Genomic DNA, 12,816 nt, shown 5'->3' on the forward strand with positions numbered 1-12,816 from the left:
TAACAGTAAAAAGTGTTGGGGCCAGAACATAAACTCAAGTCTCTGACTCTAAAGCCTACTCCTTTCTCTAGCATTTAAGGCCCAGGTTTCTGGACCAAGCTGGTCTTTTGCAATTTCTCTCATTGACAGAAACTTTAAGCAGGCTCTCAATCTCTTTATCAGGTTCACCCTCAATACCTGAAAATAAAGTATCTGTCCCACATTCTTTGACACTTCCCCCTCCCCCAGCCTTGTGGGATGCTTCTCCCAAGACTAACTATACAAAAATAAGTAAAATGTGATTTCATTAAATACCTTCAAAATAGGAAAGAGGGCTATATTTAGGTTTGTTTCTTTAAACTTTTTCTCATTTCTACTTTAGGGTTTTTCTCTGCAATCTCTCTAATATGGGTTTATTTCTCTAGGAGTCTGTTGTTAAAAAGAATTTTAAATAAAATTTAAAATCGTTTCTCTAAGATGAATGATGATTCTTAGCAAATTCATCCACATACTCTAATTAATGGGAAGTGGGGGGAGGGCAACGTGCATGGGCGAGAGGACACAAGCTCAGCCTCCACCATTAGTATGTTAATGAATGTACAGCTTGTCCCATTTGCCTGAATGTTTAATTTGTAAGTAGAATGCGCTCCCTTCTCTTTTTCCTCATTGATTCCACATAGAAAATGGTTAATTATTGAAGCTTTACAATCGCCAAGCTCAAAGCCTGACTTAAGATAAAATTTTATCTGCAGTGCTTTAGAAAGTAGAACTATGTGGGTTTTACAGGGCCTTCCATTCCCGAGATTCTACGATTCATCCTCTCTGGCAGACACAATAAGCAAAAAATCCCCAGCTCCAAGTCCCCCATCTGAAAAGAAAACCAGCGCGCGTGCTTCTTACTCAGGGTGGCGGGGCCCTCAGCCGCTTGCCAGTGCGCCTGCGTGCTGGGATCCGCCTCGCCCGGTCTGCGGGCGGGAAGCGCCCCCACCCCCACCACGAGAACCCGGATGGAACCCCGGGCGGCTAGAGCGGGGGATACCGCAGGCGCTGCTGTTTCACCGCGCCCCGCAGGGTCCTGCTCGAGAGTCGGACACGAGGAACCGCCACCTAGACTGGTTCCAGCGCCCGGAGGCTGGGCCCCAGCCTGAGCGGAGAGCGAACTGGAGCCTGAAACGGGCGCCTAAAAGAAGCCCGAGCATCCCCTTGGGCCTGCTCCTCTGGCTCGGAGACGTCGGGTGGAGACCGAGCAGAGTCTTCTTCCCGCGCCGCCGGCGTCCTTAGCTCGCCGGGCCGCCTCCTAAATGCTCCGTCCTTATAATACACCAACAGATCCTACCAGTACAAGCTGATGTTGTTTACATGCATTCTCATAATTAAACTTCCCAACAGCCCTATAAGGTAGGTACCATTGTCCTCCCTGGTTGAGGGACTGAAGCTTGGACAGGTCCCAGCCTAAGTGACAAAGGCAGGATCCCAGGCGTTTGCCTCTGGCGCATTTGCTCAGCTATTGCATTCCCGTCACTTCTCTCCTGGCTTTTGCTCTTAACGATGTAAAATGTAATGATTCAATCCTCTGCCTCCCTGGACACCGGCACCTACCATGGACGGGCATAGGCGGTGGCCAGGTACAAGTTGGATTGTGTTTGGTTTGGGGTTTTAGGTTTACAACTGCACTTTAGTATTGTCACTGCTGAAATAGATGTTTTACGCTTCCTCACGTATTTCTGTTACGTTAATGTTCCCTTGTAACTGTTTTTTCTCTAAATTGTGATGCTTTTTCGTATCTACCCTTCATAAATTTGCAAAACATTTTACTCTGTTACATCTGGTCTTTCATTCTGCATCTTCAGATAGCTTTCAACAAACTCTCAAAAGAATCATTCTAAAAACTAATTATGTCTGTCTTAATAAGTAAACCTTTTTGTTTATTTTACTGTTTATTATGGAAATTTTCCAGCATACATAGAGTGAGAATGGTGCAATGATGTGTACCCGTCATCCAGCTTTAGCAGTTACCAACTCAAGGCCAATCCTGTTCTGTTTCCACCCTATTGTGTGTGTGTGCGTATGTGTGCTAAAGTACTGTATTTCAAAGGAAATCCCAGACATCATTTCACTTGTAAATAACTAAGTCTGTATCTCTAACAAATGAAGACTTTTTTTAAACACAACCATACCATTATCACAGTTTCAGTTAACAATAATTCCTTAATAAGATGATGCTTTTTTAATGTTTACATATTTTAGGATATTGTGATTGCTAAATACCACAAAGGAGCAAGTGAAAATTGTGAGTTTCTAAAACACAAGAAAGCCTCTTGGGCAGTAAGTTCATCTTTGAGGATTTTGAAAATTCTTGCCACCTATTCTCCCTTTTTGAGGGGGATGAATTTTTCTAAAAATTATTTTCCAAACAGGTTAATCTTCAATCAGAATATACTTGAGTAGCATGAGTAGCATAGTCAGAGAGGGGAACAATGGCCTCTAAACTCATCCTATGATGATTTCTAGTGAGAAATCATTTGAAGTAAAGCTTTTTCCTTCACTCCCTCTGTTCCCCAAAATATACATAACAGAATACAGAAAGATAAGCATTTTTTATGCTTATGTCATCATTTTGTTATCAGTTAGGAGAGGTTCTAAACACAGTTGGCCCATAGTCTCATCACTTGATAAAGGAACGCTTAAGATCAACTCTAAACTTTAAACTGTCTTTACTGACTGGCAGACATCTTCCGATTTTAAACTCACTGATAACAACCATATGGCAGATCAACTTACTAGTTACATAGAAGTGCATTTTACAACTAGTCATTCTTGGCAGAGCCTCTAGAAAGCTAATGCCTTAATATTCTTGGCTTACTTACTGTGATTTTTTTTAATGGCCAAAGTGGGCATTTGGATTTAAATGTACTCCTGTTACATTATTTCAGCCACATTCTGTGGCACAGAACTCTGGAAATTTAGGGGATCACTTATTTACGTGGGAGATAGAAATGTTTTCTAAGGTGTATTTGAGTCTACCTGTAGATTACACCTTTACTCATTGCTCAGGAGGGAGAAGGAAAAAAAGCATGTCTTTCTTTTTAGGTCCCTCAACTTTCTTTTTTTTTTTTTTTTTTAATTTAAATTAAAAGTTTTTTAATGTTTCATTTATGACTTTTTTTTAGTTTTTATTGGAGTGTAGTTGCTTTACAATGTTGTGTTTCTGCTGTACAACAAAGTGAATCAGTTATACATATACATATATCCACTGTTTTTTTAGATTTCCTTCCCGTTTAGGTCACCACAGAGCACTGAGTAGAGTTCCCTATGCTATACAGTAGGTTCTCATTAGTTATGTTTTATACATAGTACTGTATATATGTCAATCCCAATCTCCCAATTCATCCCACCCTCCCTACCCTACTTGGTAACCATAAGTTTGTTTTCCACATCTGTGACTCTATTTCTGCTTTGTAGATAAGTTCATCTGTACCGTTTTTCTAGATTCCACATATAAGCAATATTATACGATATTTGTCTTTCTCTTTCTGACTTCACTCTGTATGACAGTATCTAAGTCCATCCATGTCTCTGCAAATGGCACTATTTTGTTCCTTTTGATGGCTGAGTAATATTCCATTGTATATATGTACCACATCTTCTTTACCCATTCCTCTGTCGATGGATATTTAGGTTGCTTCCACATCCTGGCTATTGTAAATAGTGCTGCAATGAACATTGGGGTGCATGCATCCTTTCGAATTATGGTTTTCTCCAGATATATGCCTAGGAGTGGGATTGCTGGGTCATATGGTAGCTCTATTTTTAGTTTTTTTAAGGAACCTCCATACTGTTCTCCATAGTGGCTGTACCAATTTACATTCCCACCAACAGTGTAGAGGGTTCCCTTTTCTCCACACCCTCTCTAGCAGATTTGTAGATTTTTTTTTTTTTTTTTTTTTGTGGTACGCGGGCCTCTCCCATTGCTGAGCACAGGCTCTGGACGCGCAGGCTCAGCGGCCATGGCTCACGGGCCCAGCCGCTCCGCGGCATGTGGGATCTTCCCGGACCGGGGCACGAACCCGTGTCCCCTGCATCGGCAGGCGGACGCCCAACCACTGCGCCACTAGGGAAGCCAGATTTGTGGATTTTTTGATGACAGCTATTCTGACCAGTGTAAGGTGAGGTATAGTTTTGATTTGCGTTTCTCTAATAATTAGTGATGTTGAGCATCTTTTCGTGTATTTTTTGGCCATCCATATGTCTTTTTTGGAGAAATGTTAGGTCCCTCAACTTTCGTAAGAAGTTGTCATCAACTCAGAAAACATAATTGCCTGTTAAAGCATTTAGTGTTTACTTAGCAACCTAGAACATCTGTAAGCTAGGAATTGGCCCGAGGATATGTTTCATTTCTCTAAATCTATGTACTAGGATGTGTATCAGAATCACCTGGACAACTTTATTTTAGATTCTTTTGTCCTACTTTTGGAGATGATGATTTATTAATTCTGAGGTGGTATAGGGACATGTATACTTTCAAAGGGGCTCCCAATGATTATGATAGGCATCTCTTGTTAGAGATTACTGTTCTAGGTACTATTCATGAGAATTATCTAAAATGCTTATTTAGAATACAGATTTGGGGCCCCTACTCCAGAGCTAGGGAATCAGAATATCTCAGGTTGGGGTCCAAGAATCTGCATTTTAGCAAGAGACTTATATGATTCCTCCATTTACTAAACTAGAGAACCACTGCCTTCTACATCCTGTCATACTGTCATTAAGGCTTTTCTTCTATGAGAGAGCCTTTTCTGAAGTTTCAGTAACAAGAATAGTTGTGTTTCTCCTGAGCAACTTGTTCTGCTTTTTTATATGGACAGTGTGAATCATGGACTGATAGTGTGTATCCTACTTCTGTGTCAAGGGTGGCTTGGTCAGACCTGTTTGAAATTCTCTGCTTAAGTTGGAGTCAAAGCCACTCAAGGATCAAATAGTTTTATAGACCTGTTTAATCCTTAACTATTAGAAAGAACTGGCCACCATTTCAAAATCTGCCCTTCCTTACAGTATTTAGTGAACTACTCCCTTCTCTATTCACTAGTTCATAACTGGGGGTGTGCATACATCCTTGGCATAAGATGCAAAGAAGGGGGTGGTAGTGAGATGCCTTTTCTGGGGATACAAAATGTACCAGATTTGTTTGGAACATACATCATTGAAAACAAATTAAGCCATAACTGCAATTCATCAATAGAGAATTTATGGGTAATCACCATTTGCATAAGCCCTAATCTCTCGTATATAACTTGCTGGCAAGGTATTTATTCCAGAGCTTTAGCTGTGAGTTTGCTAGGTTTAAGTTGGACTGTCATGCTGTCATGGCTTACTTTGAACTGACATGTTGCAGGATATTTCTTGACATGTACACTGATGACAGGATGGCATGTGATGTGGCTTTGTTTTAATTCAGTTAGCCACTGGTTTTTAATGTCTGGGTTATATTTTACTTCCAAAGCAAAAAGTCTGCGACACCTCTGGAATACTACGTGAGAATTTTGGGGTGCCATGTCGAAGAAACGCAAATGGGACGATGACTATGTTCGTTACTGGTTCACCTGTACAACGGAGGTTGATGGAACTCAGCGCCCACAGTGTGTATTGTGTAACTCTGTATTTTCAAACACTGACCTCCGACCATCAAAACTGTCTGACCATTTTAACAGACAGCATGGTGGTATAGGTGGGCACGATCTCAATAGCCTGAAACATGTGCCAGCACCATCTGATCAGAGTGAAACCCTGAAAGCATTTGGAGTTGCATCACAGGAGGATACCTTACTACAGGCATCATATCAGTTTGCGTATTTATGTGCCAAGGAGAAGAATCCTCATACGATAGCTGAAAAATTAGTGAAACCTTGTGCACTGGAAATAGCACAAATAGTTTTGGGACCAGATGCACAAAAGAAGCTTCAGCAGGTATCCTTATCAGATGATGTGATCCATTCTAGAATTGATGAAATGAGCCAGGATATCTTACAGCAAGTTCTAGAAGATATCAAAGCCAGTCCTCTTAAAGTGGGTATTCAGCTTGCTGAGACAACAGACATGGATGACTGCAGTCAGCTAATGGCATTTGTGCGATACATAAAGGAAAGGGAGATCGTAGAAGAATTCCTATTCTGTGAACCATTGCAGTTAACAGTGAAGGGAAAAGCTGTGTTCAATCTGTTCAGAGACTTCTTTTTGAAGCATAAGATAGCACTCGATGTATGTGGCTCTGTTTGTACTGACGGTGCCTCTTCTATCCTAGGAGAAAATTCAGAATTTGTTTCCTGTATGAAAAAAGAGGTACCTCATATCGTGATCACACATTGTTTATTGAACCCTCATGAACTTGTCACAAAGACATTGCCTACAAAACTGAGGGATGCTCTTTTTACTGTGGTGAGGGTAATAAATTTTATCAAAGGGCGAGCTCCAAATCATCGCCTGTTTCAGGCTTTTTTTGAAGAAATTGGAATAGAGTATAGTGTTCTCCTTTTCCATACTGAAATGAGGTGGCTTTCCCGAGGCCAAATACTTACTCATATTTTTGAAATGTATGAAGAAATAAATCAGTTTCTTCACCACCAAAGCAGCAATTTAGTTGATGGCTTTGAAAACAAAGAGTTTAAAGTTCACCTAGCATACCTTGCAGATTTATTCAAACACCTAAATGAACTTAGTGCATCTATGCAAAGGACTGGAATGAACACAGTATCAGCTAGAGAGAAGTTGTCTGCTTTTGTTAGGAAGTTTCCATTTTGGCTAAAGCGAATTGAGAAAAGAAATTTTACCAACTTTCCTTTTCTTGAAGAAATCGTTGTTTCAGATAATGAAGCATTATGCATTGCAGCTGAAATAACAGTGCACCTGCAACAGTTGAGCAACTTCTTCCACGGATATTTCTCTGTTGGAGATCTTGATGAGGCAAGTAAATGGATACTGGATCCATTTCTTTTTAATTTGGACTTTGTCGATGATGGCTATTTAATGAAAAATGATCTTGCTGAATTACGAGCTAGTGGCCAAATCCTAATGGAATTTGAGACAATGAAGCTTGAGGATTTCTGGTGTGCTCAATTCACAGTGTTTCCAAGCCTAGCAAAGACAGCTCTAAAAATCCTTATACCGTTTGCAACTACATATCTTTGTGAGTTGGGATTTTCATCACTTTTGCATTTTAAAACAAAGTCCAGAAGCTACCTGAATATGAGTGATGACATCCGTGTGGCTATTTCAAAAAAAGTTCCTCGTTTTTCAGACATCATTGAACAAAAACTACAGCTGCAGAAGTCACTGTAAGCTGATAGACTTTTTTAATGTATAATTTTTAATATATTCTTAATTCCATTGTAAAATTAAGTTATAATTCTGTCTCTTTTATATTTATGATATACCAAATCCTTTAAAAGTTTAGCATTTTTAACTTTTAATTTTCACATAAGACGTGAAAATATGTTTTGAGAATAAAAGCACAAGCAGCAGAAAAGATTAAGTGCTGCTGATACATAGGATTCTTCTAAGTATCTGCTTAACCTTTTGATGTGATACATAAAAAAAGACACTCGAGCGCCACAATATCCAAGCTAAATGGTACAATAGGCTACGAATAGAGCCAAGAGAAAAAGACCTCCCAGAACATGCATCTCATGTTAAAAGTCAAAGGAAGAAATGACAGACTGAGTCCTCCCATGTCCTTGAGGGCTGTTTTGGGGAGGTTAATGAAATCAGAAGAGGATTATGAAATGTTATAGTGAGAGAAGGGATGGTCCTAGTTAATGTAAGATTTTTTTTTTGTAAGATTTATTTTTAAATGTATTCTTTGGAGTTAGTCTCACAATGTCCATTCCTCTTAGTTCCTATGCTCTAAATTCCATGACATTAATAAACATCCTAATATCCTGTCAGTCACTCTTTGTCTTCTTTTAAATTACATCCAGACTCCAAGTCATCAGGGCTGCTAAAGAGGAGATCCCAGAGCCCTATTTGAGAGATTCTAATTTAACTGGTCTGGACAAGATCAAGGATCTTCATTCTTAACCAGCTTTCCATATGGTTCCGATGGATTCTTTGGTCCTCTCACCTCATCTTATTTTTCCTACACTTATTTTTCCTTTACCCCAGTTTCCTCACTTATTTTACACCTTATGCTGTATGCATTTTTCTAAGATAGTTCAAAACTTTTGAATGGATCAGAATATAAATAATAAAGAAATTGACATGAAGTCACTGTAGTAATTCAGGGCCACCAAAAAGTTCCCCATGGGGGGGGCTTCCCTGGTGGCGCAGTGGTTGAGAGTCCGCCTGCCGATGCAGGGGACACGGGTTCGTGCCCCGATCCTGGAAGATCCCACATGCCGCGGAGCGGCTGGGCCCGCGAGCCATGGCCGCGGAGCCTGTGTGTCCGGAGCCTGTGCTCCGCAACGGGAGAGGCCACAGCAGTGAGAGGCCCGCGTACAGCAAAAAAAAAAAAAAAAAAAAAAAAAAAAAAAAAAAAGTTCCCCATGGGAATCTAGGTTAATATACTTTCCTGGATGATAATTTGGCTAGATTTATTTTTAAATGTAAATAAACTAACATTTTTTATTTCAAAATTTAATGTTTTATCCAAGTACAATATGCTCAAGGCTGGAGAAGAAATGAGTCCTATAATGAAAAGCCACAGTCCCCTTCCTACCCAATTACCTTAACCATTTCTGCTTTAACATTTTGTGGTCCCACCCATATATCTAAGTAATATGTTATACCAAATACATAGGCCAGTTTTGATTTATCAGATTTAGAAGTTATGTGTTGACTCCTCTAGATAATAGGTAAGGACTGAATTTATAAAACATCCATCTCCTCTCCTACTACTTCCAATTTTTTTGTTATGATATTACTAATTTTCATTCCTCTTGATTCTTCATAGCACTTTGATTGAGGATTTTTCCCTCTAGGAATTTATCACATGGAAAGAATCAGGGGTATCCACAAAGTTTATAAGGTGGGTAATCATAGCACTTTTGAATTTTTTTTTTTAAACTTGAAGGGGAATGAAGTCCAACTATCAAATTTAGATGCCACTTGAGTACACAAATTGAAGCTTATATTCCCTACACAAAACTAAACTTTATCACTGTCCATCAAAATGCTTTATCAATAAATATAAATAAATACATGCCTTCTTTTCTATAAAAATATAGTTAGAAAATGTAAGTCCTAATTTTTCCCAGTATAATCTGACATCAAGAGCAGTGGAGGAAATTTCCAAAGCTAATACAGGAATAAATCTGGAAGAGTATGTATAAAGTTTAATATGTATGCATATCTAAAGATAGGAAGGAAGTAGGAATGGGAGCAAGGGTATGAATGAAACCTGGGACCTTACAATACAATAGCAAGATTAGGATGAAATGCCAAAAGCAAACGACCCTGAGATAGCCAGTCTTTTGTTAGGTCCACTACAGTTTTCTCTTAGACTGAATTCGTTAGTTTCTGCTCTGAAACAAAAACCCAAAGGACACTTTAAAGGAAATGGCTAACCGAGTTTTTAATTCTTTTTCAAATTCTACAACAGTTCATTTTCCCCTGATCAAATGAATGAGACTGCTGTGTCTGATAAAATGAAGAGGAAACTTAGATTTTTTTTTAATTTAAAAAGTCTCCCACAGTGGTACATATATTGGCATATATAAGTCCTATGTGTTCATTTCTTTTTCTTCCAAGGAAGACATAATTGTTTTTCTTATATTTTCAAAATATGAGGTCGTCGATAAATTGCAAAACGGAGTCAAGACAATATAAATAATAATCTTTATGACCAGCAGATGTCACTCTCACTTCATGACTGGTTGAAAGCAAACTTACTCTCATTACAGATTTTCCCAAATACCTGATTTTAAACATCTCTAGAAAAGGGATTAGTAGCTCAAATTTAAAATGCCCCACCTGAGCCTCTGGTGGTGACAAAATTGGTGACAACTCTCATGGAGCCAATAACTACCAGACTGCAAGAAATCATTGAGAAACAGTGGGAAAGAGAAGATAAAAAGGGCTTTTTGCCTAAAACTGACTTGACCACGTGGATTTTTGACATCTTGGCTGCTTTCCTAAGACACCAAAAGCCACTAGAAGTGAATGAATAGGTCAGTGTTTTCAGACAATCCAATGGGAATCAAAACCAAATAAACATATACTTTTTTTTTTTTTTTTTTTTTTTTTTGCTGTACGCGGGCCTCTCACTGCTGTGGCCTCTCCCGTTGCGGAGCACAGGCTCCGGACACACAGGCTCCGCGGCCATGGCTCGCGGGCCCAGCCGCTCCGCGGCATGTGGGATCCTCCGGGACCGGGGCACGAACCCGTGTCCCCTGCATCGGCAGGCGGACTCTCAACCACTGCGCCACCAGGGAAGCCCTAAACATATACTTTTAAAGGGTGAACTTTATGATATATAAATTACATCTCAGTTTTTTTTTGATAGGGTCTGGATATTTATAGTTTAAACTATAGTTTAGTTATATTATAGTCTTCAGCATTAAATTATACCAAAATATTGTAAGCTTGGCTTTAAGGAAACAGCATCACTAGGGCTAGATGAACAAGAAAAGAGGCTGGCATTATTAAAATGTGAAAGCTTGGATGAGGGGTCCCTTGGAAGTGAGACTCCAGTGTCTGAGGAAGAGGCCCTGCCTGACTGGTATTACTGTCTTAGGAGCTCAAAAGTCTGAAGAATGGGTGCCAGCCTGCTGATGCTGCCGTCTCTGAGCATGTAGGATGAGGCGGCTCTGGAAGTGTGAAAACACTGAAAACTTAAACCAACTGCTGCTCCTAAACTAACTCTCACTGCCAGGGTGAAGAACCACTGCAGGGAGGATACTGTCAGCAGTAGAAAGCAAATGAGGAGGGAGTAAATCCCTGGTCCTTCCAATACGTTTCCACCATGTCTCTCACACCCCTTATTTGCAGAGCCTAACAGAAAGCTAGGTGATAAAGAAATGTACTTTGTGAGGTCCCAGCCCCAGCATGACAAAGCAGACTACAGGACATACAGAGGGTGGGTCTGAGGCTGAAAGACAAGAGCTTAGTAACCAGCACAGCCCATCTGTTTGGCCAGTCATCCTTCTATCCATAATTGAATTTCTATACAATAAACATAGGTTTGTGGTTCTCTTAAGAGGTAACTATCCTCTGTACAAATAAAGATGCTCTTACCTTCTCTCCAGAATGAGGAAAACACAGTCTCAGCTCCTCAAATTTAGTAACAGTGCCATTAACTATTCTGTTGCCTAATGACTAGCCCCAACCACCAAGGTTTGGGTTTTTTTTTTGTGGGATTGAGGGGGTATAGAAGAAGTCTCCAGGTGTAAGTCGCATCTATCTCACTGTTACAGTAAACAACGATAACAAGTTGATACCACCCTGAAACTCCTCAGGTACACAGTTAGAATGCGACACTATTCATCAGGACATGCCATGCCTTGACCAGACCAATTTCAGGCCCACTGGCATTAACCCCACAGCACAAGCCAAACACGGTCAGCAGCAGTATCAACTCCCAGTTCAGTGGAAACACTGTTACGTCCCTTGGTGAAAGCATTCCTCCCTCGGGAACCGAGACTTCCAAAATATCAAGAGTCACAGTCACAGCAATGGGAAGCAAAAATTCTGTGAATTATTAGGTGCCCATCCCTTGATTCCCAGACCAATGTATTCTGGCTTGGGGGATTAAAAAAAAGTATATTCATAGGTTACCAATTCAAAGCACATTTGCATCCTACAAGATAGAACTATAGAACTTTATCTTTTTAGATTCTTGTCTCCCAGTTGCAAGTAACTGAGTATTAAGTAGCTCATTCTATCATTCTAACAGACTAGGTGCCTCTGAGTGAAGTACATGACAAGACCAATAAATTCCACAGGTGTCAGTTTGTTGCCACACTCTGTTATGAACTGAATGTCTGTGTTCACCCCCAAATTCATATGGTGAAATCCTAAGCCCCAATGTGTGACATCTGAAGATGTGCCTTTGGGAGGAGGTAGTTAGGTTTAGATGGAGTCATGAGAGTGGGAGCCTGGCCCAGTGGGATTAATGCCTTTATGAAAGGCTTGCTCTCTCTCTGGCGCATAAAGAAGAGGTCATGTGAGCACACAGAAAGGTGGCGGCCTCCTACAAGCCAGGAAAAGAGGCCTCAGAATTAAACCTACCTTGCCACACCTTGATCTTGGATTTATCAACCTCCATAACTGAGAAGTTTCTGCTGTTTAAGCCACCCAGTCTATGGTATTTTCTTATGGCAGCCCAAGCAGACTAACATACACTCCTTTGCACATTAGAAACTTCACGAAGGTAGATGAGTCCCTGACTTTTTATGAGGTTTATTTCCCACTCTGACTCACGCATTTTACCAAGGCATCTAATGTACTTGCTTCTACCTTCTTATCAGATGCCATCTCTATGTCATCAGTGAAGTGGACAAATTTGATGATCTGTGAAATGTCAAGATGATCAAAATCTCTGCAGATTAGATTATCACAGACATTAAGTCTATGTAGCCCTAGGGCAGAACTGTGAAGGTGATCTCTTGGTTCAGCAAGGTGAAAACAACCTGCTTGCGTTATTCACTGAAATTGATATAGAGGGGAAAAAAGTATTTGCCAGATCACTAATGGTATATGAGTTGCCAAGGGTTATGCTGACTCTCTTTCGTAGATATACACATCTGGAACAGTAGCTGCAACTGGAGTTATTATCTGTTCAGTTTACAGTAATCCATAGTCAATCTCCAGATCCAACAACCTTCTGCACAGGAAAAGCAGGTGAATTTA

The 12,816-nt window shown here is 40.2% G+C and overlaps 1 protein-coding gene across 1 annotated transcript; it reads left to right on the forward strand.

Annotated features, from left to right (window-relative positions):
* Positions 1-972: 972 nt before the first annotated feature.
* FAM200C (family with sequence similarity 200 member C) lies at positions 973-7,907 on the forward strand. The gene is made up of 2 exons (XM_060092615.1): positions 973-1,377; positions 5,480-7,907. The coding sequence occupies exon 2, from the start codon at positions 5,530-5,532 to the stop codon at positions 7,309-7,311; it is 1,782 nt and encodes a 593-aa protein (XP_059948598.1). The 5' UTR covers positions 973-1,377; positions 5,480-5,529; the 3' UTR covers positions 7,312-7,907.
* The last annotated feature ends 4,909 nt before the right edge of the window (positions 7,908-12,816 follow it).

The sequence above is a fragment of the Mesoplodon densirostris genome, chromosome 3 (genome assembly GCF_025265405.1).
Source record: "Mesoplodon densirostris isolate mMesDen1 chromosome 3, mMesDen1 primary haplotype, whole genome shotgun sequence".
NCBI lineage: Eukaryota > Metazoa > Chordata > Mammalia > Artiodactyla > Ziphiidae > Mesoplodon > Mesoplodon densirostris.